Genomic DNA, 26,222 nt, shown 5'->3' with positions numbered 1-26,222 from the left:
ATAGAGTATTCCTGGTGGAGTTAAACACACACAAACACGCACACACATACGCACATACACAAAACTGCAGGCAGGAGCTCCTCCTCTGACCACACCTCGGGCCCAGCCCTCGGACCAGGGGCGGTGAACTTGGGCAGATTGTGCTATAAGACTGTGAGGGTCAAGTGACCAGACAATGCAGAGTCAATGTGTCCAAGTGCGAATGGGGTGACACGTGCTGCTTCATCCACAAACGAGAAGGAGGTCACTGGGAGAGGCTGCTCAATGCAGGCCCGGAGGCCCCCTGGGCCCAGGCACCTGGGGGATTTCTACATACAACTCCTGTCCCAGCCTCAGCCGAATCAAGTATCTGAATTCTGAGTCTCAAATAATCTCTTGGGCTCTGATGAAAAAATGTTATATCCTTGATGGACAGGAGCAAATGGCAATTGAGTTTGCCCAACCATCTAGTCCAGAAATTGCAGCAGAAATGGCAGCATATTGATTAAAAAAACCCCACACAAAACCCACAGTTGGTCCTCAGAGCAGAACTTGAAAAGTGTAAAAAGGGTTAATTTCCTGATGGAAAGAGAATAACCAGGCAAACAGCCCGACCGCCACCTCCCACACACTAAATTTCAGGCAAATCAGTCAATTTTATGATTTTATATAATGACTAAATTCCTCATATTCTAGGAATTGCAGACTCCCATTAATAGGGCATTTTAAAATCCTAAACCATTGGTTTTCTCTCATGATTACCTCTTCAACCCTCCACCAACACACATACTTAAGAAGTCAATGGAAATTAATCTCTTTTCTTTTTTTGGTAGAAATTTACTTATCACTTGAGATACCTGGAGACATCTTGGGATGTCACAAAAGAAGACGGAGAGCGCTTCCTTAGGGCCCAATGTGCACAATGCCGAAGATGGGGTTGGTTAGTTTTCCACAAAACAGAGCCCAACACATGTGACTCAGAAGCAGGGGTAACAGGCCAAGCTGGCAGATCGTGCTGGGTCTCCGCCTCCTGTGCTACATGAAGGGGGGAGCAACAGGTTCCGATGCCTTTGTTTAGCCGGGGGGATACTGACATCGCCCCCTCCACTATGAACTGGGATCCAGGCAGCTACAGGGAAGACATCTGAAGCAGGAAGGAGCAGCATCTCAAAAACAGGGAGTTGGCTTGACCACTTGTGGACCAAAGTTACTTCTCGGAGGGGCAGACACAAAGGACATGGGAGGAGAGGAGGGACTTCCCTTGGTGACTGTCCACAGTGTCTCCATTACTGTTCCATTTCCTGCAGGTCCGAGGAGGCAGCAACTGGTTGGTTCACAACTCCTACCCGAGGCTTGGGAAGGTGCGCAGGAAGCAGTCTGGGAAGCCATGGGTTCTTGGCAAGCTGAAGAGCATGGGCTGGGAGGGTGAGGTCTTTCAAGTCTTTGAGAAGGAGCCCAAGAAGCTGAACAAGGTTTTCTGAGGCCCAGAAAGTGCTGGGAGCACTGTCAGGCCCTCTCCTGTCCTCAGGGGCACCCAGCATTTTCCCAGTCCCAGAAGGTGCTTAGGAGCTGCTCACCATCAGCACAGGAGGAGATGGAGATTTTGGAGACAGGTAGAAAAAGTCCTCTCTTCTCAGGCACTGGCCACCTTCCCTTCTGGGGAGAAGGAACAGGGAGGAGCCTGAGGTCTGACTGGGGGATGGGGGGGGTCTAGAGTCAGCAGAAAAGGAGGCTATGCCGTGACCCCGGCAGGCTCAGGCGCGGGCCTCTCCCCCACACGAACTGAGCTCCATGAATAAATAACATGAATTAAATAAAGGAGGCTGAGAAGAGCAGGCAGAGGCACGGTCTGCCAGAGTCTCACCCCCTCACACATACAAACACGCACATGCGTGTGCACACACACACACACACACACACACACACCAAGCGGCAGATGAGATGATCCAGGGTTGGTGGGCCCATCCCAGGCGTCTGTCAGACGGGCAGCCTAACTGAAGGTTGTCACTCATGGTCTAGCACTGTCGCGGGGCGCAGAGCAGCGGAGGCCAGTGAGGCGTGTGCGGTGGAGGGTGGAGGCCGCTGAGGACTCTGGCACCTGCAGGGGGTGGGGACAGTGGGTGAAAGGGGAGGTTGGGAAAGTGCAGGAAAGAGGGCAGTGAGGACCGTCCATTCCCTCACCCTATTGCTGTAGAAACTCCTCCCCCACCGCCCCCGTCATCACCCCCCTTCACACCCTCCCGGTAGCCCCGTAGCCCGTGCAGTCTCCCTGCCTCCGACCCTGAGGCCACTGCCCACTCTGGTCACGGTGGTACTGACCAGGATCTGGATTTTCGAACTTTTGATGTGGAGGGTCTTTCCAGAAAGCTGTCCAACCGCATGAGCCTCTCCATGTGTAGTGCTCGGGGATCTTGGTCTTGGTCATGAGAGAATTCCATCTCGAAGACAGTGGGAGGGGACACATCCAACTCCAGAAACATTATGTTTTCAGCCTGTGGTAGGAGCATCATACCAGACATAAGCAGCAGCCCATGACTGTACCTTCAGTAAATACCGGGTGTAGCAAGGGTGATGAGGTAGGTGGAGAGCAAGGGTGATGAGGTAGGTGGAGGCAGCAGAGGCTGTGAGCATCACCTCCCCTGGGCTCTCTCTCCCCTCCCCGCTTCTACTTTCCAGCTTCTTACCCTGTACCTGGGGTGGGACCCCATTGCCATGGCAACCCGAGCATACTGGCTGATAGGCCTCTTGTAGCCCACTGCAGAGGTTGGCCGCTTCTTCATTTGGCTGTTATTGCTGTAGGGGAGAGGCTATATTAGAATGGATTTCCTTCAAACACAAAGGAAAGATGATATTCTGAGGAAGTAAGTATCATTCAGGTAGACAGGAGGCCCTGCAGACTGCAGGTTCTGGAATTTTCTTCTCTTTGCTCTAATGCAACCTCACAACTAAAAGTAGTATAGCATAGAAAAACAAACAAAAGCAGTATAACACAAGGAGGCACATGTTTCTTCACTCTTGTTGCTTCAATTATTTCCCACAGTACCAAGGGTTGCTTGAGGACTGGAATGAAAAAATCAAATTCAATTTTTTTTTAGCTTTCAGATTCATATACTAATTTCACATACTCCACAAAACCACTGATGACTGGTGGTTCTGCTTCTCATTTTCCTTCACAGGAGTTAGCACAACAAAATGACTAAAAACTCAGGTTTGAAACGCAAGGGTCCAAAAATAGCCAAAACAATCTTGAAAAAGAACAAAGTTGGAGGACTCACATTTCCCAATTTGAAAGCTTATTACAACATTATAGTAATCAAGGCTATAAGGTACTGGCATGCAGACAGATACATGTATCAATGGAATAGAATGGAGAGCCTAGAAATAAACTGTCATATTTACCATAATTAATTTTCTATACGGGTACCAAGACCATTTAATGGAGAAAGAATAGTCTCATCAATAAATGATACTGGCAAAGAACATATAAACATAGCCATGGACACAGACAACATGTGGTGAGGGACAGACGGAGGGGAAGGTAGGGTCTAGGTAGAGGGGGGTAAAGCGGTGGGGGGGGGGGGGAATAGGGGACATCCGTAATAATGTCAACAATAAAAATAAAATATAATTTTTAAAAAGTGATACTGGGTCCACTGCATTATGCACAGGCAAAAAAAAAAAAAATGAGGTTGGACCCTTACCTTGCACCAAATATAAAAATTAACCCCAAATGGATCATAGACTTAAATGTAAAAATCTAATCTATAAAACTTTTCAAATAAAACATAGTAGTAAATCTTTATGCTCTTAAGTTATGCAATAGTTTCTTACCCATTATGACATCAAAAGCTCAAGTAACTAAAGAAAAAAATAGATAAATAAGACTTTATGAACACTACAAACTTTTTGCTTCAAAGGACAGTAGAAAGAAAGTGAAAAGACAATCTACAAAATGGGGGGAATATCTGCAAATCATGTATTTGATAAGGAACTTGTATCCAGAATCTATCTATAACTTTTATAAATCAACAACAAAAAAGACACACAACCCAGTTTTAAAATGGACAAAGAAGCTGCATAGCCATTTACAAATGGCCAGTGAGCACATGAAAAGATACTCAACATTATTAATTACAGTCAAACCTCGTTTCTCGAATGTCTCCCATCTCCAACAATTTGGTTCTCGACTGTTCACACAAAAAATGTCTCGGTTGTTGACCCAAACTTCTGTTTTCAACCTGACAAGCCTTTCGTGCTGAACTGAACCAGTGACTTCTTGGTTCCTGGGTGAACACTCAACCACTGAGCCACACTGGCTTGTGCATATTTTAAGATAACAATATATATATATATATATATATATATATATATATATACATTTTTTAAATATATATTTTTATTGATTTCAGAGAGGAAGGGAGAGGGGGAGAGAGAGAGATAGAAACATCAATAATGAGAGAGAATCATTGATCGGTTGCCTCCTACATGCCCCCCACTGGGGACCGAGCCCACAACCCAGGCATGTGCCCTTGACCGGAATCGAACCTGGGACCCCTCAGTCCGCAGGCCAATGCTTTATCCTCTGAGCCAAACCAGCTAGGGCAATGCATATATATTTTTATGTATATATTCTCTTGTTGATGGTTATCTAGGTTGATTCCTCCCCGCCGCCCGCCGCCCCCCATTAAATACATTAAATACAGTGCCGCTGTGAACATTTCTGTACAGGTATCTTCAAGTATATGTTCAACAGATTCCTGGGGGTAAATACCCAGGAATGGAATGGTCGCATTATAGGGCATGTGCATTCCAACTTGACTAGATATTGCCAAGTTGCCTTTCAAAGTAGTTATTCCTATGAAAGTTTCCATTGCCAACTCATGGTATGTCAGAATTTTTACTTCCAGCAATTTGATGAGTGTGATGTATTGCTTTATTATTAGAAACAAACAGAAAAAGATAGAAAAGAATACAAGAAAGTTATTTTAATTAAAAAACAAACAAAAAAAAAAAACCCACACAGGTTTTGGAGGAAGACGGACCGGGGTTTGAATGTTGGTTCTGGGAGCTTTGAGACCTCGGGACGTGGCTTCCTCTCTCTGAGCCTCGGCTATGGCAGCCTGTCCTCCAAAGGCTGAGGTGAACCAAGATAAACACCGAGCACGGGACACTGCAAGGACTCAGCACATGGCCCCTGCGATGGTGATTTATTCTCAATGCCACTTGCTAATTTCAAGCAGGGACACAAATGAGCAATGAAAGAAGCCAAAAGGCAGTCAGCTAGAAGACAGAAGAGGGGATGAAACAGGCAAGTAATTCACAGGTAGGACGCTCTGTCCTTGAATAGAACAAGCCAGGCAGGAGCCCACGAACAATGCCTGCCGTCTGCAGCGAGAGTGGTAGCATCCTTGTGGTTCATTTTCGAAAGGTAAAAGAAGAGTGCGGGGCCCCACCTGGGTCCCTGTTGACTCCTCTTTATGGAGGAGGGCAAGCAAGGATGAGGCTGCAGAAGCCCCACCTCTCGGGCTCTGCTGCGGTGGAGCCCCGGGGGCTGTGCACCCGAGAGACCAGCATCGTGACAGCTCGGAGGGCAGCGGGGAAATTAGTAAAATAACAGCTAAGCATTTATAAGGAGAGCCTACAGATCCCATTTGAATTGGACCACAGCCTCCTGAGGTGCAGACAGGGCAGACACCATGCTGTCTTTGGTGTCCAAGGTCATCCAATTAGGAAGAGACAGGAACTGAACCTTCCCGGATATTCCACGATGCGGCACTGTCTCAGGAGTACACGTGAACCGGCCTGGGGCTGAGGGGCGCCTTGAAGGCTGCAGGCTCTGGGAACAGGACAGAGGACATGGCTGGGCGGGGTGAGCAGAGCAGTGGATCAGTGTGAATTGGCAGCCTGACCCTACAAAGATGCCAGGGCTATTCTGGGTGGCATGCGGGAAGAAGGGGCTGGGGGAGGGGAGTCTGTAATTGGGACACCAAACTCCCCATCTACTCCCTCTTCTGCCCCAGGCCTACTTTCCGTGACTGACCCTCTGCAGTAGGCTAAAGAGCTAAAGTTACAATAGAATTTTGTCAACTGTAAACCATGCGCTACAGACACTGCCCAATATCCAACCCTTAGAAGATAATTTTGTATAAACACAATTAAAAATAAAGTCTATTATGAGAAATAAAAAATGAAAAGGTCATACTTGAAAAAGTTATTGCTAGAGCTGGTTGAAAAATTGTTGGTGATGAAGGAAGGCACCTCACCTGAAGATGTTGTGTATCAACCAGTAACCACATAGAGATAATGGTGGAAAAATAAAAGATAGACTTCCAAAATAAGCTGATATGGGCATGTTTCAAGAGTTGCCTGACAGCCCTAGCCGGTTTGGCTCAGTGGATAGAGCATCGGCCTGCAGACTGAAAGTCTGGGTTTAATTCCGGTCAAGGGCACATGCCGGATTGAGGGCTTGATCCCCACCCAGTAGGGGGCGTGCAGGAGGCAGCTGATTATGGATATTTCTATCTCTCTATCCCTCTCCCTAAAATCAACAAAAACAGGGTTTTTTTAAATTAAATAAAATATATCCCTTTTCAGTTACAGATTATAGAAGACTAAAGAAGCATGACAAACGCAATGCACCATCTCAGGTGTGTGGATTGGGGGAGGAGGAGGAAAAGGCCATAAAGGACATTATTGTGGTACTGGCTAAAACTGAATATTGTTTATATAATAGTATTGTGTTGATATAAAATTTCCTAAGTGTGATCATTGTATTGTGGTTATGTAAGACAATGTCCTCATTTTTAGGAAATACAAGTGATGGGCTAGGACATCCGCCACTTAATCTCAAATGGTTGGGGTGGTGGGGTGAAGGAGTTATTAATAAAACAAGAGGTGGCAAAATATTAATTAGTGAATTTTCATGAGGGTATATGGGAATTCTTTGTATTATTCTTACAATTCTTATTTTTCAAAATAAAAAGTTTAAAAAACACATCCCTTCCTCAGGTTCTCTCTCATCCCATATTTAGCCAACACAAAGAAATGCCTCCATCTGCAAAGTTGAAACTGAAGTTTTCTAAGCACAAGATAACCCTAGAGCAGAAGCTTCACTAGCATTTCCTTCCAGCAGAGGGCGCTGGAGTAGTAGTTTTTGCGCCCGGCTTCTTTGTTGGAAGCCTTACCTGGAAGCTTTGGAAAAAAAAAAAAATTGTCCTGGGATCCACCCAAGACCCTTTAAATCAGGCTCTTTGTAGCCCAGCTTACAGGTGATTCTAGCTTCAGCCAGGGTGGAGAATGTCTGCATTAGATGCTGTACTACTGTGGGTCTCTACCGGGATTGGAAAGGTAGATTTTAAGTGCAAAATGACACGATTGAGAAGTCTTCTACTCATGAACGTGCCCCTTACAAACCTGTGTAGTGTCACCTTGGGCAGGATCAGCCTTTCAGAACGTAGTCAGATGAAGCGGCATCTGATGCTCCAGTGAGAAGCTACAGACCTGCACAGCTAGCCTCCCAACCCCGCTTAGGGGAGACTCCCGCCCTATCTGGGCATTAATATTTGCGGACAGAGAGAGCAAAGAATCTCTGGGCAAGTGCACTGGTATTTGGCCTCCTAAATACCTCTATGTGCATCGGTGAGTCTACAGGACTAACACACAATCAAGGTGTCAGCAGGATTGGTTTCTTCTAGCAGCTCCAGGGCGGAGTCTGTTCCTTGCCAATGCCAACCTCTAGAGCAGCGGTTCTCAACTTGTGGGTCCTGACCCCTTTGGCGGTCAAACGACCCTTTCACAGGGGTCACCTAAGACCATCCTGCATATCAGATTCATAACATTACGATTCATAGCAGTAGCAACGAAAATAATTTTATGGTTGGGTCACAACATGAGGAACTGTATTTAAAGGGCCAGAAGGTTGCCCTAACAGGTTTGGCTCAGTGGATAGAGCGTCGGCCTGCGGACTGAAGGGTCCCAGGTTCGATTCCGGTCAAGGGCATGTACCTTGGTTGCGGGCACATCCCCAGTAGGTGGTGTGCAGGAGGCAGCTGATCAATGTTTCTCTCTCATTGATGTTTCTAACTCTCTATCCCTCCCCCTTCCTCTCTGTAAAATATCAATAAAATATATTTTAAAAAAATAAATAAAGGGCCAGAAGGTTGAGAACCACTGCTCTAGAGGCTATGGGCATTCCTCGGAAATCTTTGCCTCACAACTACGTCACTGTCGTCTCTTGTTTCTGTTGTCACATCTCTTACTTCTAGCGTCTCATCTTCCTCTGCCTTCCTTTTTTAAGGACACTTGTGATTACATTTAAGGTCCACCTGCATAACACAGGATACTCCTCCTCAAGCCCCTTAATTTCATCAGACCTGCGAAGTCTCTTTTGCCAGATGAGGTAATTTCTCACAGGTTCCAAGGGCCTACAGAGCAGAAGCCTCACTAGCATTTCTGTGGAGGCCATTACTCAGTGCTCCACAACGGTAATTTAAGATTCTGCATATCCTTTTTTAGTTAATAGTGTAGTAATTTATTTAATGTGACATTTGTAATCAATTGTATAAACCTGCAATTTGTAGTAATTTGTTTAATGTGTCCATCACTAAGTTTAATATATAAATTGAATGAAAATATATACTAATTTAAAAATAAACCTTCTATACACACAACGAAGGGACGGTGGTCCGGCTGAGTGAGGCAGTTACTCTGTTGGATTTGACTATCCGGCCTTGTTCTTCATGGCTACCAGCAGAGGGAGCTGCACACCCACCCAGTGGACTCAAATACCTAAGGGCTAGGATGTGGAAACAGGTGGAAATGCTGAATCATGGAGCTGAGTGAAGCTATAAAGACTGGGTCCCACCTCTATCATTTCCTGATCTAGTTACTTCCCTGTATTCCCCACCGGACTTGTGTGCTGACTGAGTTGGCTTTACCTGCTGTCTGCAGAGTCTCCCATTGTGCCCAACACACAGGAAGGTAAATATTAACTATTGCTGCTGCTCTTGGCACCAGACAAATGAAAATTCATCAGACTGGCCAAATGTTAGCATTCACTGGGATTGCCAAGAGGCTGAGATGCTCTTCCGCCCCCCTATCCCCCCTTCAGGCCCTTCATATAAAATTTTCTGCATCCCAGGCCAAGGAGACATTTTTGTGGGGGGTGGGGGGACACCCTTCCTTCATGAAGACCCCTACATCAGGTCCTGGAAAATCCATCCTCCATCTGAATCATCCTCTTTGCTCTCCAATCTGTAGAAACCTGTCTCCCCACGGGCCCCCGGCCACCCCCACCCCAGCCCCAGTCCCGAGGCCCAGGCGGCTGGGTGAGAGACTCACGCGCCGGCGGGCACGAGCGGCTGGAGCTTCCACTGCTCCTCCTCGCAGTCCAGGAAGAGCCGGTTCATGATCTTGTTCTTCTCCTCAGCGGGGATGAAGTTCTCAATAATTAGGTACCTGGGAGCAGAAAGGAGGTAGGGATGGGAATTGGGCAGAGGGACCCCACACGTATCTGTGAAGTTGAAGGATCAGAAGTAAGAAGCAAAGAGGCAGAAGGAAGGGACACAGGCGGAGAAACCACACTGTTGGGGGAGGGGAAATAGCAGGCCTTGAACATCACTTCTAACGCAAAGAGTGCCGGTTCAGGGCCAAAGGGGCTCCTTCTGGCCAGCACCCAGCCTGCACTTTGGGGGAGTTCATCAAATGCAGGCTGAGGAGGGAAGGAGGTAGAAGAAACTCCAGAACCTGGGCCTCTCCCTCATCCCTCCGGCACGTTATTCCTAAGACACATGGACTCATGGGTGACAGGCGGAAGGAGGCCTTCAGGAAGGAGAAGATCCTGTCGGGAGAAGCTCGGGGCCCACGGGCTGGCTGTGGACCAGGAATGGGAAGAGGAGGGAGCCTACTTGAGCTTGAGCTCCCGGGTCTGCTCATTCTGCGCCTCCTCCAGGTCCTGCCGCACACGGATGTACTCGTCATGCTGGTCCTGGATCTCCGCCTTCACCGCCTGCAGCTTGGCGTAGAGCTGGGTGGGGACAGGTGCAGCTCAGAGGCCACCCGGGCTCAGGATCCCAGGCTCAGCATAGGATGAGGCCAGGGCCAGGTCTGAATCTCCCTCCGGCGGCTCCACCACCAGTCAGGACAGGGGATCCAAAGGCTGCCCTGTCCCTCCTGCATGCTGGCCTGTTACCTGCTCTCTCTCAGCTGCTGTCGGCAGCATGGAATGTTCAAACTGGAAGGGACTCTGGGGACCTTTTGGCTCAACACCCTCTTGCTATAGGTGAGGAAACTCATGTGCAGACTTGCTCAAGGTCACAAAACTAGTTAATAGAAGAGCCAGAATCAGGGCCTAAGTCCAGGGCTTAGGCAGTGGAAGGGGTCTAAGCCAGTTTGGAAGGTGAAGCACCCCACTCCTCCCTCTCCAGGGGTTCTCAGAAGCGGGGGGTGCAGAGGGCAGCCCCGCTGCCCCACTCCCAGCCACGGAGGGTGTGTCCCTGGAAACTGCCAGGGACTGGGCCGCTGCCTGGCCTACTCTGGGGCAGCCACATCGGCAACCCTAAGAGCTCTCCAGGTTCTTACTAGAATCCAGGCTGAGACTTGCAGCTTCCTACCCTCGACCCTCATCTCATGCACACACGTTTTCCCAGCATTGCCTTTGCAGGGTTCTGGTGATGATATTCTCATCCCTTCACATGCCCTTGAGGGCCCTGTGTTTCCTTCTTGGAGCTCCCCCAGGCTCACCACTCCCCTGGCCCTGCTCCAGGCCCAGCTATCCAAACTGTGACTCACTGGCGACACTGTAAAAGGGGAAGTTACCCAGGACCATGAGGACAATCACCCTGGAGACCAGAAATGACGGTGTTCCCAGCCCATCAGGCCTAGCCTGACCCAGGAGAAACAGCTCTGTTCCACCCTAACACCAACCCCTGCCTTCTGCGCTCCTCACCCCCAGCAGCCCAGGCAATGTCACTGGGTTCAGCAGTTCAAGCAAAGTGGGGAGAGGACCTAAAAGACATACTCTTTGGACAGGTGACTGTCCCTCACACCCCCAGACCCCGTCCTGCCGTGGCATCTCACCTTCTTGAGTTTCTTGGTTTTGACCTCCACCTCCTGCTGCAGGGATGTGTAGGTGCCCCGGAGCTCCATGGTCTCCTCATCCCGGAGCATCATCTCCTGCTGCATCTCCCGCTCGCGGCGTTTCTAGGCCAGTGCAGGGCATAGGGGCTCAGAGCAGCAGCACATACCACGGAAGGTCAAGGGAGCTCAGGGACAGGCTCACTCTGCCTCCCGTGGGACATGGCTTCCCTATGGCCCCAGCTGCCAGGAGGGAGAAGGGAGAGTAGCATGGCCCTCATCCATGGCTCCCACCCCAACCTCAGTGGAGCCTCTCCTCTCTGAACCTTCTTCTCAGCTCCTATTGCCATGCCTTTCCTAGGCACTGCCCCTGGGGATGGAGACCCAGCCCTCGTCACTGGCACATTCCAGAGGTGTCAACCACTTACACAGATGTCTGCATACGGGCTTCCCAGCCGCCTCACCATCTCCCCACCTAGTGTTACAGTTGACTGGTAAGAGCAACAAATTGTGGTTCGTGATGATTCAGGACATAGCCATACACTTGGCCAAGGACTCGCACCTTGTGGAAGGCCCAGGAATGAGCACCAGGTGCTGTGGAGGCTGACATGGTGGAGAGCCACCACTTTCTCTCACCCACCAGCTAGCAGTGCCCCTGCCAGAGACAGGCCCTGGGCTGGAGGACCCATGGGATCCAGGGCAGCTTGTATTAGATTCTTGGTACTGGTCCACATATCCTGAGTCAAGGATGGCTTACTGCCCCATGCCCCTCAGACATGACCTCAAGGCCATGTGCCCCCAGGGACCTGAAGCCCCAGCCCTACCTGCTCGGCAATCTCCTGCCTCTTCAGTTCCAACATCTTTTGCTGCTCGTTTGTGTGATCCATGATGTTCCTGCCCCCGATGAGCAGCTTGCTCTCCATGGCCTGGGGATACAGATGGGGTTAGAGACAGGCTTTTTAAAGGGGCACAGGATCCCCAGGCTGAGAGGTTCTGCTTCCCTGCTCTCTGTGGTCCTTCCAAGAAGGGACACAAGATGTGTCCCAATGGGGCCTCCAACAAGAAGGAAATGTTTTGCCAAAACCGGTTTGGCTCAGTGGATAGAGCGTCGGCCTGTGGACTGAAAGGTCCCGGGTTCGATTCCGGTCAAGGGCATGTACCTGGGTTGCGGGCATATCCCCAGTGGGAGATGTGCAGGAGGCAGCTGATCGATGTTTCTCTCTCATCGATGTTTCTAACTCTCTCTCTCCCTTCCTCTCTGTAAAAAATCAATAAAATATATTAAAAAAAAAAAAAAAGAAGGAAGCGTTTTCCTCCAGCTTCTTGGGCCCCAGCACAAGGCGACCATTGTTGGCAGGACCATTGGGTGAGAAAAGGAGAGGGAATCCCTCAGGGGACATAGGGCACCTGATCTGTTTGCTTTGGATCCAGATGGAAGATGGTTCACAGGCCTGGGGGTGGTGGGTGCAGATGGCAACCTAAACCTGGCGATCAGCACCCAGCTGGTGCTCAGGAGGGGGAGCTCAGAAGATAGTCACTGGGTGGCCCAGCTTTTTGGAGGACTGTCTCCCGATGCAGGAAGAGGGATCTCAACACAGGCAACGGAAGAGCCTAGTTGTAGGCGGACATGGAAAGCAAAAGAAAAGCCAAAGGCAGAAGACTCTGTAATACTAAGAGGCACATAGCTTTGGAGATGGCCAGACGGGGTTCTACCCACTCACTGCAAAGCCTTGGCCAAGTTACCCGCTTCAGTTCTCACATCTAACATCAGCACCGACTATGACCAGGATGGCTGCCAAGCATGCGCTAGGGGCTGAACTAGACCCTTAACAGACATTATCTCTGTCCTTACCCCGAGAGAGGTAGTATTACTTTCTCTGTTTTTAAATTTTTAAAAATTTATTTTAGAGAGAGAGGAAGGGAAAGAGAGGGGGAGGGAGGGAAAGAGAGAGAAAGAGAGAAAAACATCAATTGGCTGCCTCCTGCACATCCCCCCTGGGGATTGAGCCCACAACCAGGGCATGTGCCCTGACCAGGAATCGAACTGGTGACCTTTTGGTGTGTGGATGAGCCACACTGGCCAGGGCTACTCTGCCTCTTTAACAAAGAAAGAAATTGAGGGGAACTCAGGCAGCTCCACGCCACTGGGGAACTCAGGCAGGCAGGTAGTTAACAAACCTGCCCCCCCCCTCCATCTCCCCCCCGCCCCTCACTCCCGGTCTAACTGTGGAAGCTCCTAGCCCAGTGCTTGGCACAGACATTCCATGGGTGCCTGCTGACTCTGAAGCTTAAATGGTAACAGATTTGTGTGAGCTGTGTAAATTGTGACTACATGAAATGCATTTTCTTTCTTTTTTTAATATTTATTTATTTCAGAGAAAAAGGGAAAGGGAGAGAGAGATAGAAACATCAATGATGAGAGAGAATCATTGATAGGCTGCCTTCTGCATGCCCCACACTGGGGATCAAGCCTGCAACCCGGGCATGTGCCCTTGACTGGAATCGAACCTGGGACCCTTCAGTCCGCAGGCTGACGCTCTATCCACTGAGCCAAATCGGCTAGGGCTACATGAAATGCATTTTCACTGTTGCTAGTCAGAGGTGCTGCCCCAGGCACTCCAGCTGTCCTCTGACTTCATCCCAGGCTTCCTGGAAGGTTGAAATCACCTTGAGCCACCAGGAAACATTGGCTGTCTCCCCACTGGAATTTTTCCCAGTGGAACCAGCTGAGCTGCCTGAGCACTTTCAAAGCAGTGGGTGCTGTCAGAAGGGGACCCCTATGCCACCTGTGAGACCTCATCACTGGGGAGAGAGCAAGGCAGAGGTTAAGGGTGCATTGGGGAGGTCAGAGGTTGAACTATGTGAAGGTGCCAGAGGACACTGAGCAAAGTTGGGTCAGTTGGAGCAGCCCCATGCAGCCTTGAGGCCAAGGAGAGAGCTGCTGCAGGGAAAGGCGCCCTCCAGTGGCTGCCTGTCCTCGCTACCACACCACAGCCACCTGCTGCACTTGAACCTTCCCAGGCCCTGCTTGTGGTTAATGTCTCACCATTCACCCCACCATAATCACAGGCCTGAACTCATCCTAGACTTCCCTTTCACTCAAGGTGGGCGAGCAACTCCTTACATTCTGTGTCCTAGGCACCTTGCCTACCTCACCCGAGTGCCCGCCCCGCATCTCACATACCTCCCAACATCGGCCAGTCCTCAAATCCCATCAGGTCTGTCTTCTTGGTGTGGCCCACACCATTCTATTCTTTTCAGCCTCGTGATAGCTGCCGACTTCACTGAGATCCTCAGGACTCACGTGGACCACTGCCATGAGCGAGTCACTGCCTCAGTTTCCCCTTCCATCCATCTCCACATGACACTCAGAGGAGCCACAGAAACACAAGCCTGAGCGTGCCTCTCCTCTGCTGCAAACTCATGCACTTCTTACGGGACAGACACCCAAGTGACAGGCCAGTGGGCTGGCCTAGCCTCCCAGTGTCCTCTTACCGCTTACTCCCCACCCCCACGGTGTGCTCTGTTCTCCTCCAGCTCCCAGGATGTGCTGAGCCTTTCCACCACGCTGCTCTCTCTTCCCACGCCACGTCCACCCGGAAAACCGCTACTTCTGCAAAGACGCAGCTTGAGCATCTTGGGACCTTACCTCTGATTCCCTCCAACCTGCACATTCCCTCCTCTGGCCTCCTCAATAACCAGGACACCTTCCTGCTGTTCTGACGTCACATCCCACTATTGGTTTACGTCCTGCCTCTCCTGAGAGCTGCTTCAGGGCAGGAATTATGTCTCATCGATCTCGGTGTCAGGGCTTAGCACAGGGCTAGGCACAGAGTAAGTGCCCAATCAATGTTTGATGAACTGAAAGGAAGCCGTGGGGTTGCTCCAGAGGGGGCTCCAGGTCCTTTCTCTGGGCTCTCTCACCCCAGCTTCAACGGACCAATCCACACTCACTGTTGCAGGGCCAAAGGGCAGAGCAGCAGGGCCTGGGCCTCTTGGGCACCTGTAGGAGGGACTGGCTGGGTGTGAGGAAGGAGAAGGAGAGAAGGCACGAGGAAGCCACTAGTGCTGTGGGCCATGGATGACGGGTCCCTCCAACTACCGGGGAAGGGAGTCTCGAGGGACCACCCCATTCTGGGACGTACTTGGCCATTCCAGCCCGGACTCCTTGCACTTCCTTTGGCATTGTATTTAACTGCAGTGTTCTTCAGTCTTTGCTAGCTAATAAAAAGATACTAGTTCTCAGACTTGGTTACGTATTAGAATATGGTTACATATGAAAGCTGAGGCGCTTTTAAAATTCCCAGTGCCAGGCCCACCGCATTATCCCGGTCCCTTCCACTCACAGCTGTGAGAACTAGGACAGGGGCTCTAGCGAAGAGCCAACGACAGTCGCTGCCCTGTTGTTTCCTGCCTGATTTAAAGACTGGGCACTGGAGTGGAGAGTGGGAAGCACAGGACCAGCAACCAGTAGGAAGAAACCCATTATTTTCTTTGTCCCTACTACGTGCCGGGTTTATCACATCACATCACATCACATCACATCACATCACATCACATCACATCACCTCACATCAGATCCCCCTTTAAGCAGTGGGTCTCAAACTTCCATGTATATTAGAATCATCTTTGAAAAAACCCAGTGCCCAGGCTACACCCCACTGCCAGTTAAACTGGAACGGGGGAGAGAGGGCAGGGGTGAGGTCCAAGCACTGGTGGTTTTGAAAGGTTCCCAGGTGATTTCACGGCGCAGTTGAATTTGAGAATCAATGCTTTTTGAAGTCTCCTGAATCAGCATTACTTGGGAGCTTGTTAAAATGCAGAATCTCAGGTCCTCCCAGACCCAGTGAATAAAAAAACTGCATTGTAACGAGATCCCAGGTGACTTTAAGGGGCATATTATTAGCACCGTCATTTTTCCAATGAAAACGCAGAGAGGTTAAGTAATCCATCCCAGGTCACATCATGGACATTAAATATAAATGGAGAATCCAGACCCAGCTTGGCCTGGCTCCAAAGCCCATGCTCTTTCTACTGCAGACATTGTGGTGAGTGCTCCAGGAAGCAGAACCTGCTCAAAGAAAAGCAAATTGTGTCCAGCAAGAGAAAATCATATCTGACTAATCCCCAAGGTCATTACCATTCGTGGGGAAGCCAGTGGCCAGAATTTTAGAGGTTAAAATGCTCCTGGCAAGGTTCTTCATCAGAGGTTATTCAAAGTTACACAGTGGGTGAGGAGATGGAGAAAGGGAAATGTTTTCTCATAACTGAAAGGTGGGTTAACAAAAGGAAACAAATACATGGGCGTCCCTCGAGATGGAAAAGTGTTCAAACGTTAAATGTTGGGGGGACTGATCTCCGTTGGAAAGCGTGCACTGGTGAAATGAAATGCCCAGCTTCACAGATGCTCCCACATCCTTCCTGGGGGTAGCGCACAAGGGAATCTCTAGGCTGGGTGAGCCGACAAAAAAATGGCAGATAAGCTTCAATGATAGTTTTACAGTTTGGGAAAAAGTACTTCTAGCCCTACTCATTAAAGGGTAGCTATGAGCAATCAGTTATAAGCCAGAAAGGGGGGGGGGGACAGGGGAGTAGAGAATTGATCTCTATTGTTCCCAGAAGGCATTGGCTTAATATGCTGCCACAGCTAAAAAAGCCAACCGCATCTGGCCAGCCACCATCCTGAAGGCTTTTTAGAAACAAAACAACAAGCATTCTATCCAAATATAAAACCACGACGAAGCTGAATCTGGAGTACTGTGCACAGTTCCCTCCCTGTATCTCCGGGGACACGAAGGCAAGAGATCCAGAGGAAGGCGGCTAAAACCATTCAGAGAAGGGCTATTCTAAGAGACTTTAAAAAATAGGACTCTACTCTGCAAAGACAAAGGAAGGTTAGAGGATAGGCCTGGAAACCATACAATCAAGAAAGGTGTGAAAAGCAAAGAGCCAGACCTTTCCAATCCGTCCTGGTACACAGAGTAAGAGCTTACACCTTGAGTTTTTAGGAGAAACAAAGGGAAGTGCTACTGTTTACGGGTGATACATTTATGGAATCTGGCATCTCAGGAACATGAAATCAAATACTTAACAGTTTATGCCCAGCCAGTGTGGCTCAGTGGTTGAGCGTCAACCTGTGAACCAAGAGGTTACGGTTCCATTCCTGGTCAGGGCACTTGCCGGGTTATGGGCTCAGTCCCCAGTGTGGGGTGTGCAGGAGGCAGCCGGTCAATGATTCTCTCTCATCATTGATGTTTCTATCTTTCTCTCCCTCTCTCTCTCTGAAATCAATAAAAAAATATTTTTAAAAATAGAATAAATACTTAACAGTTTATTAAGGAATTCTGGGGACATATTTTTAACCTTTTATTGTCTTCCTCTCCTTCAGAAAAAAAAGCACTAACATAAAAATAACCAGAGAAATAATATGAGAAAATACTTCACATTTTTCTCACCAAAGCTAATCAGCTTCGGTTATATCCTTGTTTTTATCAAATTTTCCATATGCACACATCATTTTTTCATGGCATAAATACAAGCTTATGTCCTGCTATTTCCACTTTATCAAATATTTCAAGAATTGTCTGTTACTTCCATAATGCTGATGATTGTAAATTTAATGATTGCATAATATTTAGAGTGGATAATTTATAATATATCTAATTAACACCCATTATAAGATTATTATTGGTTGTTTACAATGTGTGCAATAAACATCCTTGTCCATATAATTTGCTGCCTTTTTAGGTGACTTTCTTAGAAGGAAATTTCAGGGGTGGGTAAAGGGTTACAAATAATTTGGGTATCTTAGAACATACTGTCAAGTTACCTCTAATGGTTCATACCATTTAAACTACTGCCAGCAATAGTAATGGAACCACTTTCATTAGAATATCATATGCATGAGTTCTTATTATTTTTTAATTGTCTATAATAAGAGATATAAAATTGAGCCTCCCTACTTACTTTATACTCCTATACTTTAGAGGCCTTATATCCCCTTTTACAAGATACACTTTTATGCTTTTGGGGGGTGATTTTTAAGTGAGGAGGTAGATCTCTGACTCAAAACAATTGTTTATTTAACCACTTTTCTAACTAACCACACCTACTACCACGCTCTCCTCATTCAACATTCTGCCTGACAATGCCCAAATTGGTTCAAGAACTAGGTAACCAACCCATTTGGACATTATGAGCCAGAATTTGAGCTGCTAATCAGGCCTGGAATTTGATGCATAAGCCAAAACTACGAGGCCCCCATCCCCATGACAAGATTCCCAGGATTGGGTTCTGTGTTGGTTCTTGCTCATCCACCTTGGTTATGGACCTCTTCTTTAGGACCTCTCCTTCTGGCTGAGCCTGGACTCCACCAAGAGAATTCCTGGACGATGCCTGACTGCCCATTATCACCCCATTCTGTTTGTTCACTGCCCCAGTGTTTCTCTGCCTGCTCTGCCAGAACCCAGCACAGACGTGGTCTGAATGACAACTGAATCTGCCTTATCGGTTACTCGCCAAACCTTGCCCACTTGCCCAGCCCACACTATCAGCCAAGCCTGCCCGACAGAACCTGTATTGTGCTAGAAGAGGGGGTGGGCCCTGGCACGAAATCTGTGGGTGGGCCTCCATTCAGGTGCAAGGTCTCAGCCCCCTCCCTCTCCTCAGTCTCAATTCATGCCGTCTGCTTCACCCCCACGCTCTGAAATATGTCATGCATGAGCTTCAATTCTTTGCTTAGAAACAGGCTTTTTTTTCTTGCTTTTGTTTGTTATTTTCCCCATTTCTCTGAGGATACCAGTGGCCACCTTCTCCTTTTCCTCAGAGATCCCTATCCTTAACTATCACCTACGGAGAGCAGGGAGGGACAGGATGCCTCCAGTGCCTAGGCCCACTTCAGGCTGGGGGTAGTAAGCAGAGGCAGGAAATATGGGCTTCCTAGTCCCAGGAAAGGTTCTCTGGAGCTCTGAGCTGCCCGAGTTTCTGCCTTTGTGATCTCTTGGACAAAGGAGTACCGGTGGGTGAAGCCTGTGGACAGAACTGGGTTTAGTCCGGCTGGTTCTAAATACATCCAGTGTAGCTAAGAGGTCAGCAGAGGCAGTGGGGGCAGGAAAGGCAGGTTGGGAGTTCCAGGCACCATGGTCTGGCTCTGGAGAGAGGGATACAAATCACATGCTAACTAGCTGACCTCAGGGAATCATCAACCCTAAACGCTTTGGCTTTACAGATAAAGAAACTGAGGGCCAGAGATGGAGTACTCTAAGCCCACAGTTCATAATCAGGGAATCTTTAAGTGTATTTGCTCCTATATTGACTATGCACTTTCCAGATAATCTCCCAATTTGATCTAAGTCTTTAAAAAAAATTATTGATTTCAGAGAGGGAGAGAGAGATAAACATCAATGATGAGAGAGAATCAGTGATGGGCTGGCTGCCTTTGACATAAGCCGTATCGGGGATTGAGCCTGTAACCCAGGTAGGTGTCCTGTCCAAGAATCGAACCATGACCTCCTGGATCATAGGTCGATGCTCAACCACTGAGCCAAATCCTGATCCCAGGTATTAGAGGCAGGTCAGGTGCTATGGTAGTTAACTGCCGAGATCACCAGAGGAACCATGTTCGCTTGCACACATAGCTTGGGATATTCAGAGGCTCACCTTTTCCTGTTCCAGAAGCAACTGGAGTATAAAACCAGAAGGTGGAGAAAGGAGGCCACAGCACTCGTTAAGTGCTGATCTGGAAAGCCAGAATGGAGACAGCCAGGCCCAGCCAGCCACTCTTCCGAGAAGATACCATCAAGTATAATTTACAAGGACAGAGAAGCCAAAGGGGCTCTTCCCTGCCACTGCCAGCTAATCTGTGACATTTTGCAGGAGCCAGGAATCTCAGATACAAGTTGCCATGTGCCTGCAGCTGGGCTAGGTCCTTTTTACATTAATCATCAAACTAACCTTATGAGATAACGAATATGATCCCCATTCGACATAAGAGAAAACACAGGCTCAGACAGGTGAAGTGACTTGCACAAGGTTATGGTGCCAGTAATTGGCAGAAGTGATGTTTGAACACCAGCCTCCTAATTCTAAGTCCAGTGTCCTTTCCCGTCTTTCACAGCTTTCTCCCAGGTTCAGGCAGGAAGGCACCTTGGAGAGAAGCCACATTTGGTATTTGCACCTCTGTCAACTCGGGAACCATCAGAAAAGCTCAGAGCACCTTTTCTTCCTCTTCCAGGCAGGGTGCTGAGAATGCTTCTGCTTTTGTGAGGCTCTGAGATGAGTAGGTTAGAGTTTTTGGCTAGGAGCTTGGGGGGAGGCTGTAATTAGCATCCCTAAGAGAAGCTCAAACCTGGAATGCTCATGGAAGGGCCACCTCACAAGTCCCAGGGTAAATGACATAAAGAGTGCTGGGAGCCCGGCCAGCGTGGCTCAGTGGTTGAGCATTGACCTATGATGGTTCGATTCCTGGTCAGGGTACATGCCTGGGTTGGGGGCGCGATCCCCACTGTGGGGCGTGCAAGAGGCAGCCAATCAATGATTCTCATCACTGATCTCTCTCTCTCTCTCACTCTCTCTCTCTCTTCCTCTCTGAAATCAATAATAATAATAATAATATATTTTTAAAAGACTGCTGCGAAAGACAGCCTGGGTCCTTGTCACACTCTGCCACCCTGTTTGCTAAGGCATCAGGCCCTGGACTTCAGTTTTCTCATCTGTAATATGGGGAGAATCCCCACTACCTTGCAGGCTTTGGGTGAAAATGGTGAGTTGGGTAGTTGTTGTGAAAGCACTTGGTAAATGATAAAGCAATCAAACATCAGTGGTTATTTGCTGTTTCAGTATCTAATAGACATTTACCCACCACTCATCACAAAGAGTGAAACAAAAAAATTCGCACAACAGTCTCTTAGGAAACAGCTATCCCCATCACCACAGGCTCTTTCTCCTTTGGCGGCTTCCTGGTTGTCAATCTTGAGAAGCCGGCAAGAAGGGAAGAAGAAATGAAAGAGAAAATGGTGAAGGGAAGAAGATTGCTATTTTCAGTGATTCTCTGTCCTGGGATTGGACACAAATCAGGAGTCTCATCAAGAAGCAAGGACAGTTAGAGATCAGGAAACATATGGGCTGGAGAGTGAGGTGAGCTGGACTCTACTCCAGCCTCATACTGGACAGGCAGGGGATGGATGCCCAGAGTGCTTCAGTTCACCTTGAAGAAAAGCAGGGAGAAAAAAGCCAGCCCATCTACTTCAGTCCTGACCTTCATCTTTCTCCCCTAATTCCCGTCTTTGTGGTATTCTACAAGGTTTCTCTTCAGCACCAGGGATGCAAATCCAGCCAGACAATAGAATGCTACAGTGTCAGAAGTGGGTGAGACCTAAGGATGCATAAAGTACAGGCTCAGCGTTTTACAGGTCCAAAGGGCTTCGTGGGTAGTCCCACATCATGCAGCCTCCAGCTGCCAGACGGTGCTCGGTCATTCCTCCAGCCCTCACTGCCCCCCATTCAGGCGGATCTCTAATCCTGGGCTCCTGACCCACTGCTTCCAAGGCGAATCAGCAAATGGTGCAGAAAGCAAGGAAACATCTACTGACTACTATTTACAGTCCCTGGAAGGGGACTGACTTGTCTAAGATCACCAGATTACCAATAACTGGGTATCATTGAGTATTATTATCAACCCTGGATTTCCCTCAATTATGCATTACCTTTAAATCTTCCAATCAGGTGTGAACACATTTGTTTTATACGTTTTCTCCCTTCAAAAATTTAGATTAGCTTTTGTTTAGTTAGCAAAGTAATATATGCTTACTATAAAAAAAATAGAAGTATAAAGTAAAAAATAAAAGTATCCCTTCCTATTGAAATCCTTAGAGATAATTGCTATTAGTGAGTTATTGTGATTCTTTCTAAAAACTTTATTTTATTATTATTTGTTTATAAATATATTTTTATTGATTTCAGAGAGAGGAAGGAAGAGGGTGAGATAGAAATACCAATGATGAGAGGAAACTGTCGATTGGCTGCCTCCTGCATGCCTCCTATTGGAGATCGAGCCTGCAACCCAGACATGTGCCCTAACCCAAGAATTGAACCGTGACCTCCTGGTTCATAGGTCGAAGCTCAACCACTGAGCAACACCAGGAACCTTAATTTAAAACCAAAGTTAACTATATCTACTGATTTATATTCTTGGCCATGGCTACTCCAAAAGATTTGTTGATTATAGGAATGAATGGTGCTCAGCTGAGGTCAGGGGCCAGGGGCTTCCATCACACAAAAAGGCAGATGAGTTAAGCATCTCAGCAGACAAGAGCTCCCAGGGAGATCTGGCTTAAATCCTTCTTTTCTGAGTTCATAGTACACTGTGGAGGTTAAGAACATGGGCTTTGGACATAGGCTCATATTCTGGCCCTAACACTTTCTAGGCATGTGACTATGGGTTGTTTCTTCCTTAATGTGCCTCAGTGTCCTCATTTGTCACATGGAGATTAAAATAGTACTACTTCTTATGGTACTATTGTGAGGATTGAATAAAACAATGCACATAATAGAGCAGAGTGCTTGGCATTAAGCGTGCACTAAAGAAATGGTAGCTACCATTATTCTTGTTGTGATTATTTTTCTGCTGGAGCACCTCGAGGAGAAAGACTGAATTACCTAGCGCTATAGAAACAATTCAACTCAGGGCCTGGTACTCCTTCTGGTGAGTACATCTGGGGGAAAAAGGAGACAACTCAAAAGTAACACTTTAGTCTGACTAGGAGTTAATGACCAGAAATGTCTCCAGATATTAAAAATTCTAGATACACCAAACCACAAGGGTAGGTGCCCTACAGGCTATGAGCATAGAGATCTGTCTTGCATGGCCTGCAGGGCTGAAGGACCCGTGGGAAGAAGACCATTCTCTTATCCACTCAGACCAGCCACCTAGTTCAGCTACGCTCAGAAATGCTCCAGACTGGCCAGCCGCAGCAGGCTGGCAGGGATGCCCTTCTCTAGCTGAATTCCGGGCCCTTCCTCCTAGTCCTCAGTGCACAATGAGAGCACTATCACAGCCACTTCATCCAATCTAGCACTATCCGGGGCTGAAAAAATGACTCAGGGCAATATGAGAATACGCTCATCCAGCCAACACACATCAACAGAAACCCAACACTTGACCAAAAGGCCTGCTGAGCCCCCACATAACTTGAAGCCCAGAACCTCTATGGAAATGTATTAGTTTTATATACCTCCTGCTGGTCAAATCGTGACAAAATGCCCCAGCTTAGGACAATTCTGTTAACTGATCACACCGCCAGGGGGGAGAAGGAGTATAAGTCACTGCTTCCATCAACGCCAAGAGGCCATGGCTCTGATGCCAGACACAGCTTGGAGCACTGGTCACTTATTATCATGAGGCTTCTCTCAAGGGTCATGGCTGACTCCGATTGGGTGGGGGTGCACACAATCCCTGCTCACCTAGCCCCATAAACCTCAGTGTCTAGTATGGGGCTGGTGTCCTTGGGGACATGTGGATGGAACCAGACCAGCTTTGGAAAATCAGATGCTCCCTATATTATTAGGGGGTCTCTGGAAACTGGGTATAGCCCTATTTGGAGACTAACATCAAGATCAGGACAGTGGAATGGCCCTGAGTATTTAACTCTCTCCTCTACACTATGTTTTCCCAATTGGGGTTTCTTCTCCCAGAAACCCTACCCTTTACCCACTCGCTCTCTTTTCACCCTGACTCTATGACTCTATTTCTCTTTCCCCTCTTCACTACCCGCCTCTATTTCTTTTCTGTCCTTCTCCTCATGTTCTCTTTCTGCTCTTCTTTGCCTTGTTTTTCTCTAATTGGCCATGGTAGAAAGCTAAAAAAATATTTTTCATTATTGGTTGAATTCATACATTAAAATTTAAACCCTCTAATTTTAATTTTCAAAACAATGAAACATTTTATGTTTTACTCTAGAAAATGTTATCCTCACAATGAAGGACTTTTAAGAGGAAGAAACTCTGGCGGTCATCCAGTTCAATGGCATTTCTTATACACGAATCCCTTTAGAGCACCTCTGACATTCAGTTTCTCCTTGAACACACATCCAGAGATGGGAGTCATTGCCTTTTGAAACAGCACAATTCTAACTGCTAAAAAGTTCTTCTTTATGTTGAGATGAATCTACTCCCATAATTCCCTTACTACCCAGAATACAAAAACACTGCGATCAGCCAAAGGGCAGTGAGGCACATTTAGGGTAAAAGGATAGGGGTAGACCAGCTGGCTGTGAGGTTAGCCTATTGGAGTAGCTTGCTTGGGCAGGAAGATTGAAGAGATATATTGCAGTCAGGCTCTGGCAGGCTTTGAATGCAGAGTAAAATGTGATGTGTTTGACATATGAGGAAGGTGGCCGAGTGAAAACATCCATTGGACAGTTGGAGGTAACACTAATAAACAGTTGTTACTTACTGACCACTTACACGCCAGGAACTATGCAAAGTGCTTATCTCATTTAATGCTCTCAATAGCACTATGGCATAGGTACTAGTATCACCCTATTTTATAGATGAAAAAACTGAAAAACAAAAAAAAAAATGAGGCCTCAGAACTAGTAAGTCACTAAACCCAGGCCTGCCTGACTCTGATGCCTGTGCTCTGAATACAATGCTCTACAAAAGAAGGTCAGCAGAGAGACCAGGACAGGAGACTTCAATCTGGGAGTCGCTTACATAGAGGGAGAGAATGCCAAGAACAGAAGCCATAGGTTTCATTCCAGCCTTCTTCTGAAGATGGGCCCCAATCTCCGTTTCCAGTCTTGTGCTTGCTCCTAAACTCACTGCGTGTCATCAGCTGACCACTGGATTTTGTCACCAGCTCCTGTAATTTTTCACTACCTTCCCAGCAACCAGTTCCAAGCCTGATATTCCTATTCTTTAAGCATGAAAGTGGATCAAATTTTGTGTCAAACCAACCTGGGCTCAACTAGAAGTGCCATATACAAACCCTGAGGCTTTGGGCAAGTTACTGAACCTTAGTGGGTCTCAGTTTTCTCATCTATGAAATGGAAAGTCACAAGACCTTTCTTGGAAGGTGCTTATGGGGATTAAATGAGACAATTTGTATATAACAGATAATACAGTGCTTGGCATCTAGTGAATGGCTGATAAATGGGATTATTAGTGCTGTGACTGTTGTTTCTCAGGTTTAAAAGTCCCTCTCTTACGTATCCATTGATGGCTCATTCTGATGCTGAGAGGTGGGAGGAAGAAGAGGGACCCACAAAGGAGATGATAAAAAGTCAATGCAGTTTGTGCTCCCTGTAGTGACCTCATCCTTCTGACTTCTGGGCTGTAGGGTCTCTTCCACACCCACAGAGAGAACTGGGCTCTAGCCAAGACCCCCATTCTCCCGCCAAACCTTCTTACTTGGGGATCAACAAGCAGTGTTGCTGTTTCTACCTCTTCCACTCTCTTCAGCTGGAGCCTGCATTTTGTGTCATCTGTTGCCTTTGTCTCCCCAGACACCCTCCTTTCCCTCAAAGTATCTAGAATCAAAGTTTTAGAAATCGCCTAGTCCAATCCCTCAAAAACTGAAGTTTAAAATTAAAAGCCATTTTAAAAAAAGGTTCTTCTCTGGCTGGTGTAGCTCAGTGGTTGAGCATTGACCTATAGACCAGGACAGTGGTCGGCAAACTCATTAGCCAACAGAGCCAAATATCAACAGTACAACGATTGAAATTTCTTTTGAGAGCCAAATTTTTTAAATTTAAACTATATAGGTAGGTACACTGTTATTAACTTAATTAGGGCACTCCTAAGGCTTAGGAAGAGCCACACTCAAGGGGCCAAAGAGCCGCATGTGGCTCGCAAGCCGCAGTTTACCGACCACGGGACCAGGAGGTCACAGTTTGATTCCTAGTCAGGGCACATGCCCGGGATGTGGGCTGAACCTCCAGTGGGGGGTATGCAGGAGGCAGCAGATCAATGATTCTCTCTCATCATTGATGTTTCTATCTCTCTCTTTCCCTCTCTGAAATCGATTAAAATATATTTTTTATTTTTATTTATTTATTTATTTATTTTATATATTTTATTGATTTTCCACAGAGAGGAAGGGAGAGAGATAGAGAGTTAGAAACATCGATGAGAGAGAAACATCGATCAGCTGCCTCCTGCACACTTCCCACTGG

At 47.6% G+C, this 26,222-nt stretch overlaps 1 protein-coding gene across 1 annotated transcript in view; it reads right to left on the bottom strand.

Moving 5' to 3' along the window:
- Positions 1-631: 631 nt before the first annotated feature.
- KIF3C (kinesin family member 3C) overlaps positions 632-26,222 on the bottom strand; it is a 31,621-nt gene continuing 6,030 nt past the window's right edge. The window contains exons 2-8 of the mRNA XM_081101368.1: positions 11,877-11,978; positions 11,056-11,178; positions 9,885-10,003; positions 9,319-9,435; positions 2,664-2,772; positions 2,299-2,471; positions 632-2,077 (exon numbers count right to left, since the gene is read on the bottom strand). Of these exons, the coding sequence (XP_080957494.1) occupies positions 1,984-2,077; positions 2,299-2,471; positions 2,664-2,772; positions 9,319-9,435; positions 9,885-10,003; positions 11,056-11,178; positions 11,877-11,978 (837 nt within the window). The 3' untranslated portion in view covers positions 632-1,983. The remainder of the gene's footprint in view (positions 2,078-2,298; positions 2,472-2,663; positions 2,773-9,318; positions 9,436-9,884; positions 10,004-11,055; positions 11,179-11,876; positions 11,979-26,222) is intronic.

This window comes from Myotis nattereri, assembly GCF_964212035.1.
Source record: "Myotis nattereri genome assembly, chromosome: 10".
In the NCBI taxonomy this organism is placed as follows: domain Eukaryota; kingdom Metazoa; phylum Chordata; class Mammalia; order Chiroptera; family Vespertilionidae; genus Myotis; species Myotis nattereri.
Note: the sequence above shows the minus strand (reverse complement) of the source record. Positions and strands in the feature narration are given on the sequence as shown.